The sequence below is a fragment of the Otolemur garnettii genome, unplaced genomic scaffold, assembly GCF_000181295.1.
Source record: "Otolemur garnettii isolate 467f Iridium unplaced genomic scaffold, OtoGar3 scaffold00050, whole genome shotgun sequence".
NCBI classification, from domain to species: Eukaryota; Metazoa; Chordata; class Mammalia; order Primates; family Galagidae; genus Otolemur; species Otolemur garnettii.
In genome coordinates, this window is record NW_003852445.1 from 8,187,947 (window position 1) to 8,196,440 (window position 8,494).

General features: G+C 43.9%; 1 protein-coding gene across 1 annotated transcript in view; it reads left to right on the forward strand.

The window, feature by feature from the left end:
• Nucleotides 1-8,494, forward strand: part of NUSAP1 (nucleolar and spindle associated protein 1) — a 51,669-nt gene that overhangs the window by 32,951 nt on the left and 10,224 nt on the right. Inside the window, exons 8-9 of the mRNA XM_003791736.2 lie at nucleotides 3,725-3,885; nucleotides 6,884-7,000. Of these exons, the coding sequence (XP_003791784.1) occupies nucleotides 3,725-3,885; nucleotides 6,884-7,000 (278 nt within the window). The remainder of the gene's footprint in view (nucleotides 1-3,724; nucleotides 3,886-6,883; nucleotides 7,001-8,494) is intronic.

Genomic DNA, 8,494 nt, shown 5'->3' on the forward strand with positions numbered 1-8,494 from the left:
TGGCATCACAGCTCACAGCAACCTCCAACTCCTGGGCTCAAGCAATTCTCCTGCCTCAGCCTCCCAAGTGGCTGGGACTATAGGCGCCTGCCATAATGCCTGGCCATAGTTGTTTGGCAGGCCCAGGCTGGATTCAAATCCGCTAGCTCAGGTATATGTGGCTGGCACCTTAGCTGCTTGAACCACAGGCGCTGAGCCTCCAATACCAAAATTTTATTCTCTCCTTTTTAAAAGGCATTTGTAGTATCTAATAGACCTGGGGCAAGGTAACTTTTTCCAACATGTTTTTAGAACTTAAAAATGATCTGAAGTTTAGGACTCTATTTATTAAGTTATCTTGGAATATGAAATACCTATAATTAGTTATTTTGATTTCATTTAATGCTATTCTTTTTTCCTTAGAGACAGGAGTATCTCTGTTGCCCAGGCTAGTGTTAAACTCCTGGCTTCAAGCTGTCCTTTCACTTCAGCCTCCCAAGTAGCTGAGATTACAAGCATAAGCCACTGCCCCAGTTTCACTGAATATTACTTTAAGAACTCCATGGTAAAGCTGCTAGCCTTGGCTTCACTGAAATGAAGTGAGCAGCAGTACCTATCCTATTCTGTTTTTTGAGATAGCGCCTTAGTGCATTGTCAGGCTAAAGCAGTGTCATATGATCATAGCTTACTGCAGCCTCAAACTCCTGGGCTCAAGTGATCTTCCTGCCTCAGCCTCCCAAGTAGCTGGGATTACAGGTTCATGCCACCATCCCTGGCCAATTTTTTTGCTTTTTGTAGCGATAAAGTCTTACTATGTTGCCTAAGCCATTGTCAAATGCCTGGGCTCTAGCAATGCTCCTGCCTTGGCTCCCTAAAGTACTAAGATTATAGACATAAGCTACCATGCTCACAACTATCTAAATTTTTTTAACTATTATACAGTCCTTGTTAATAATCTGAATGTATTGATTCATGAACTCTATCAAATTTGTAGTTGTAAGACCAGAAGTTTCTTTCTGTTAACCCTATTGACACAAAACCTATGTACATGTATGTACATCATACTGGATTTTCATTGAATCTAACACACCATTGATTGACTCAACCATTATTTTATAAACCATTAGTAAAATTCACTGCCAATTAACCATTGACATATTACCAGTTACAAAACACATGCCAATGTCAGAGATGTTAAAATGTAGAAAAAATACACAACAAAGACTCGGTTAAGGCACCAGCCACATACACCTGAGTTGGCAGGTTCAAATCCAGCCTGGGCCTGCCAAACAACCACGACGGCTCCAACCAAAAAATAGCCGGGCATTGTAGTGGGTGCCTGTAGTCCCAGCTACTTGGGAGGTGGAGGCAGGAGAATTGCTTGAGCCCAGGAGTTGGAGGTTGCTGTGACTGTAATGCCATGGTACTCTACCCAGGGCAATAGCCTGAGGCTCTATCTCAAAAAAAAAAAAAAGAAAGAAAAGAATCAATCAAATAGGGTTGGATATGGTGGCTCACACCTGTAATCCTAGCACTCTGGGAGGCTAAAGTAGGTAGATTACTGGAGCTCAGGAGTTCAAGACCAACTGAACAAGAGCAACACCCTGTCTCTTAAAATAGCCAAGTGGGGCTTGGCGCCTGTGGCTCAAGTGGCTAAGGCGCCAGCCACATACACCTAAGGTGGCAGGTTCGAATCCAGCCTGGGCCCACCAAACAACAATGATGGCTGCAACCAAAAAATAGCTGGGTGTTGTGGCGGGCACCTGTGTTCCCAGCTACTTGGGAGGCTGAGGCAGGAGACTCGCTTGAGCCCAGGAGTTGGAGGTTGCTATGAGCTGTGATGCCACGGCACTCTACTCAGGGGGACAGCTTGAGGCTCTGTCTCAAAATAAAAAAATAGCCAGTGGCGCCCATAGCTCAGTGGATAGGGCGCTAGCCACAGATACTGAGGCTGGTGGTTTAAACCCAGCCCAGGCCAGCTAAAAAACAATAATGACAAATGAAGCAATAACAAAAAAAAATACCTGGGTTTTGTAGTGGACACCCGTAGTCCCAGATACTTGGGAGGCTAAGGCAAGAACATCACTTAGCCCAAGAGTTTGAAGTTGCTGTGTTCTGTGACACCACAGCAGTCTACCAAGGACAACAAAATGAGACTCTGTCTCAAAAAAAAAATCAATGAAATATATGTGTATTAATGGCAGTTTGCCACAAGCAAAGAATGGGGTTATTTCTGTATCCCTAAACTTCTAGGAAGATATACAATCTGTTCTCACTGCTCATCTAGCATAGTAGTCTCTCCCTCTTACTTGCTGACACCAAAAGGAGGAAGAGAAAGAAAGGGCATACCTGGGCGTGCCTCCTGAACTATACATATAATTTAAGGCTTTCAGGCTTATTCTTTCAGCGCTATCTTTTTTTTTGTAGAGATAGGGTCTCACTTGTAGTTTGCCAGGGTGTCACACAGCTCACAGCAACCTCCAACTCCTGGGCTTAGGTGATTCTCCTGCCTCAGCCTCTCAGTAGCTGGGACAATTTTTTTTGTTGTTGCAGTTTGGCCAGGGCCTGGTTTGACCCACCACTCTTGGTATATGGGGCCAGCACCCTTTTCACTGAGCCACAGGCGCCACCCCTTTCAGTGCTATCTTATACTGTCATAGGTCAAAGAAGGGAGAGCAAAATATACAAGAACATATTTAACAAGTAATGAGCTCGGTGCCTGTAGCACACTGGTTACAGTGCCAGCCACATATAGCGAGGGTGGCAGGTTTGAACCTGGCACTGGCCAACTAAACAACTGCAACAAAAAAAATAGTTGTTGCCTATAGTCCCAGCTACTTGGGAGGCTGAGGCAAGAGAATCGCTTAAGCCCAAGAGTTTGAGGTTGCTGTGAGCTGTGATGTCACAGCAATCTACTGAGGGCAACATAATGAGACTGTCTCAAAAAAATAAAAACAGGTAATTAAATGATTTGCGTTTTTTTTTTTTTGAGACACAGTCTTACTATGTTGCCCTCAGTAGGGCAATCGCGTGTTGCCATCGCGTCACATCTCACAGGAACCTCAAACTCTTGGGCTTAAGAAATTCTCTTGCCTCAGCCTCCCAAGTAGCTGGGACTACAGGCGCCCGCCACAACACCTGGCTATTTTTTGTTGTAGTTGTCATTGTTTAGCAGGCCAGGGCCTGTTTTGAACCCGCCAGCCTCAGTGTATGTGGCTAGTGCCCTAACCACTGAGCTATGGGCACTGAGCCAAACGATTTGCTTTCATATCAGCCTTTAAAAGACATGTTTTGGCTCGGTGCCTATAGCTCAACCGGCTAAGGCACCAGCCACGTACGCCTAAGGTGGCGGGTTCGAATCCCCAGCCGGACCCGCCAAAACAACAATGACGGCCGCAACCAAAAAATAGCCGGGCGTTGTGGCGGGCGCCTGTGGTCCCAGCTACTTGGGAGGCAGAGGCAGGAGACTCACTTGAGCCCAGGAGTTGGAAGTTGCTGTGAGCTGTAATGCCACGGCACTCTACCCAGGGGGACAGCTTGAGGTTCTGTCTCAAAATAAATAAATAAATAAATAAAATAAAAGACATGTTTTTTCTGCAAAAGAGGTTCATTCATATAACAACTATGTCCTGGGCCCCTTCCCAGTACATATTTTTGGTACTAGTTGAGTGGTTTTATTCATAAGCATAGTACAAGTTACTCTTGCCACAAGTACTCATGTCTCATACTTCACTATCCTATTCAGGTTTTCAGCTGCTACTAAAGATAATGAGCATAAGCGTTCACTGACCAAGACTCCAGCCAGAAAGTCTGCACATGTGACCATACCTGGGAGTACCCCAAAAGGCAAGACTGTGCTCAGGACACACAACTTAAAGACCAGCAAGAGAAATTCTGCTGCTGCTGGTAAAAAAATCAAAAATAAAAGAATTTGTTTCATCTTTAAGCCATGTAGCTTCCCAAAATTACTAAGTGTACCTATTCCTGTAAAGCCTCTTCATTACTATAAAATCAAATCCTAAGGTAAATTTTATCATAGGATATTTTTCGTTTTATACTTATGACAGAAATGTCAGAGACAGCTGATATCTGCCTGAAGGCTCCGTCCAATCCTAACATGGTGACCCTCCCTGAAGAGCACTGTGCCCCTTCTGGGACTTGAGGAGTAAGAGGAAGAGCACACTATGCATTACAGTCTCCGAATGGCCCTGCAGGACTGAAACAGACAGGATCCCAACCACAGAATTCATGGAATAAGTGCCACACTAATGACAAATAGATTGTGCAAGCCAGAGTAAGCCATACAGATAGTTTTCTATACAGAATCTGCTAGACCACCACGTGCAATACCCTGGTGGTATTCAAGAGAATACTTACATCAATGTTATAAAAGTTTAAACATAATAAACAAGTTGAGACCCAAATTACAACTAGGTATGTCAAGATTCCCGTGGGAGTTCTATGGAATGTGTTGGTACAAGAACGTTGGTTATAGAGGTATGGAAAGGATTATCAGATCCCAGAGACTAGCAACTATCAGGAGTGAGACTAGAGCAGAGTATCATTGGTAGTAATCAGTGTGAAAATTACGTTTAAGGATTTCTTAATGACCTAAATTAAAGGCTGAATAATGAAACTAATTAAATTTCCAGACAGACCAGAGATGGGAATAGTAAATTTATAATTCTTCCCCTAAATGACCTGTCATTCCTGCTCTACCTGCTTAACTTTATCTCTATCAGCCATCAACGGTTCCATGTAACATTCCAAACCATGGAGAAAGGCACTTAGGTAGGAAGCAGTTGTAGAAAATGTTTGGTAGACTTACACCTAAGATATGGCTGTTATTTTACAGAGAGCTAGGAGTCACTGAATGGCAGCCACCTGCCTTTATCAGAACTGGTAGATTCAATGCCCATAGCTCAGTGGTTAGGGCGCCAGCCATAAACAAGGTGGCAGGTTTGAACCCAGCCCTGGCCTGCTAAACAACAAAATGACAACTACAACAACAACAACAAAAGTCTGGGCGTTGTGGCAGCACATGTAGTCCCAGCTACTAGGGAGGCTGAGGCAAGAGAATCACTTAAGCCCAAGAGTTTGAGGTTGATGTGAACTATGACACCAGGATGACGTAGTGAGACTATCTCAAGAAAAAAAAAAAAGGTTTACAAATGCCCACAGGTAAAGGCATAAAGCCAATACTAAACGTTCACTACATTCTGAGGTATCTTCCCGTAAGTAATTTGGGGATGTACCCAGTTGGAATTAGATAGTTTTATATTTAACCAATTAACAAATGATAAATTTTATGTAAACAAAATCAAACTGGTTTTTTTCCTATGATTTGTTTTATTTACTTGGCATGTTTCAACATCCAACTATGTGGAATTATTTTCACTGTATTTTTCAGGGGTGTGGATATGTTTGGTTTATCCATGTTATGTTTCCAGTTTTCATTATTATATATAACTATTAACACTCATGAACATGTCTCATGTACATGTGCAACAGTTTTTCTAGACCTAGAGGCGGGACTGCTAGAACAGAAGGTATGTACACATTCACTGTCTCAGCTGAATTATACTTCTTTGTACTCCCACCAGCAGTGTATGACAGCCCCTTATTCCACTCCCTGCCAGTACTTGATAGCTTATAGATTCTGATTGCTCATTCACAAATACAGGTAGGTGGTTCGGCGCCTGTGCCTCAAGCCACTAAGGCGAGAACCACATACACCTAAGGTGGCGGGTTTGAATCCAGCTCAGGCCCACCAAACAACAAATGACGACTGCAACCAAAAAATAGCCGAGTGTTGTGGCAGGTGCCTGTGGTCCCAGCTACTTGGGAGGCTGAGGCAGGACACTCGCTTGAGCCCAGGAGTTGGAGGTTGCTGTGAGCTGTGATGCCACAGCACTCTACCCAGGGGGACAGCTTGAGGCTCTGTCTCAAAATAAAAAAAAAAAGAAATGAATCCCTGGCAGCAACCATAGCTCAGTGGGTAGGGCGCCAGCCACATACACCAAGGCTCCAGGTTTAAACCCGGCCCCGGCCAAATTGAAAACAAAAGAAATAGCCAGGCATTGTGGTGGGCTCCTGTAGTCCCAGCTACTTGGGAGGCTGAGGCAAGAGAATCCAGCAACTCCTGGAGGTTGCTGTAAGCTGAGATGCTATGGCACTCTACCAAGGGTGATAAAGTGAGACTGTCTCTGAAAAAAAAAAAAAAGACAATTGCAACAACAACAAAAGAAATACCTAGGTGTTGTGGTGGACGCCTGTAGCCCAAATACTTGCAAGGCTGAGTCAGGATAATCGCTTAAACCCAAGAACTGGAGGTTGCTGTGAGCTGTGATGCTTCAGCACTCTACTCAGAGCAACAGCCTTAGACTCTGTCTCAAAAAAGAAAAAAAAAAAAAGAATCACATTCATGACCTCCCAAAAGACTTACCCCTGAATAAAACCAATCACACACACTGGGGGTTAGCATTTCAATAAATTAATTTGAGGTGGTGAAGGAGCATAACATAGGTTACAATTAAGATTGAGAAGTGATGTCGGCACCTATAACTCAGTGGGTTAAGTGCCAGCCACAGACACCAATGCTGGCACGTTAGAACTTGGCCTGGGCCAGCTAAAACAATGACAACTACAAAAAAAAAAAAAAAACAGGCGTTGTGGCAGGCACCTGTAGTCCCAGCTACTGAGGAGGCTTAGGCAAGAGAATCACTTAAGCCCAACGAGTTTGAGATTGCTATGAGCTGTGACGCTACGGTACTCAACCAGGGTGACAGCTTGAGACTCCATCTGAAAAAAAAAAAAATAATTGAGAAGTGATAACTTTGATAAAACTAACAGGTCATTTTTCCTAATTAAAATCCTGGGTTTTTGTGGTGTTTTTTTTTCTTAGTTATTACCCCATTCAAGTTGACAACTGAGGCAATGAAGACTCCAGTCTCTAATAAGAAACCAGTATTTGATCTTAAAGCAAGTTTGTCTCGTCCCCTCAACTATGAGCCACACAAAGGTATGTGGGAGTGTTTTAAGATATGGGTCCTGTAAAAGACATGAGATTAAAGTAATCAATTCTGCATCTAACGATGTGGAAAAAATTCTAATAACTCAGTGGAAACCATACTTGACTACCTAGAATTCCTCTCTGCTTCTTTCAAGATAGACTCATGATTTAAGAATGTCATTAGGCTCAGCACCTGTGGCTCAAGTGGCTAAGGCGCCAGCCACATACACCTAAGGTGGCGGGTTCGATTCCAGCCCGGGCCCTCCAAACAACAATGACGGCTGCAACCAAAAAAAAAAAAATAGCCGGGCATTATGGCAGGTGCCTGTGGTCCCGGTTACTTGGGAGGCAGAGGCAGGAGACTCACTTGATTGAGCCCAGGAATTGGAAATTGCTGTGAGTGATGCCTCGGCACTATACCCAGGGGGACAGCTTGAGGCTCCATCTCAAAAAATATATATAATGAAACTTAAATCTTCTTTACAAGTAGGGTCAGCTAAACTGTAGTGAAAAAGGATTTACTACTTTATAAAAACACACACTGCTTTTTTTTTGGAGACAGAGTCTTACTTTGTCACCCTCAGTAGAGTGCTGTCGTGTCACAGCTCACACCAACCTCCAACTCCTGGGCTTAGGCAATTCTCTTGCCTCAGCCTCCTGAGAGTAGCTGGGACTATAGGTGCCCACCACAACACCCAGCTATTTTTTGTTGCAGTTTGGCTGGGGCCGGTTTGAACCTGCCACCCTAGGTATATGGGGCCGACGCCCTACCCACTGAGCCACAGGCACTGCCCCACTCCATTTTTTTCTACCCATGTTTTCCCTTCTGTGGCAATAGTATCTCTGTCTTCGTAGTTGTTCAGGGCAAAAAACTTGGAGTCATCCTTGCCTCTTCACTATCTTAGACCCCACATCTAGCCTGTCCGTCCATCCAACTCCACCTATGAAGGAGATCTTTCATTTGACCTCTTTCAGTCCTCCACTACAATCCCTCTTGGTCCAGGTTGCCATCATCTCTTCCCAGGCTTCTAGAATAGCCTTTTTTTTCCACTACAACCTTAAAAGCAAATCAGAGCATATCTCGCCCTTGCACAGAATTTCTCAAGCTTTCCCTTCACCCTCATTTTATTATCTCTTCCCTTCCCTGAGAGTGCATCAACCACACTGGTATCCCAGCTCCTCAAACACATTTCCACTTCAAAAATTTGTTATCCCTCTACCTACCTAGAAGACTCTTTCCACAGACATCTACATAGGCTGCTCCCTCCTTCTCACGGGCCATCTTCTCAACTGTTACCACTTGAGAGAGGCATTTCCTTTACTTCCTGCCTCCCACAACCCTCTTTATCTTACCTGCTTTAACATTTCTTCATGACACTTAGCTCCATATGACAAAATGTTACGTGACTATTATCTGTCTCTACCACTAGGAGATAAGCTCAGAGAGCAGGAATTTTTTACTGTTTTTTTCACTGTTTGTGCCCCACACCTTTTTTTTTTTTT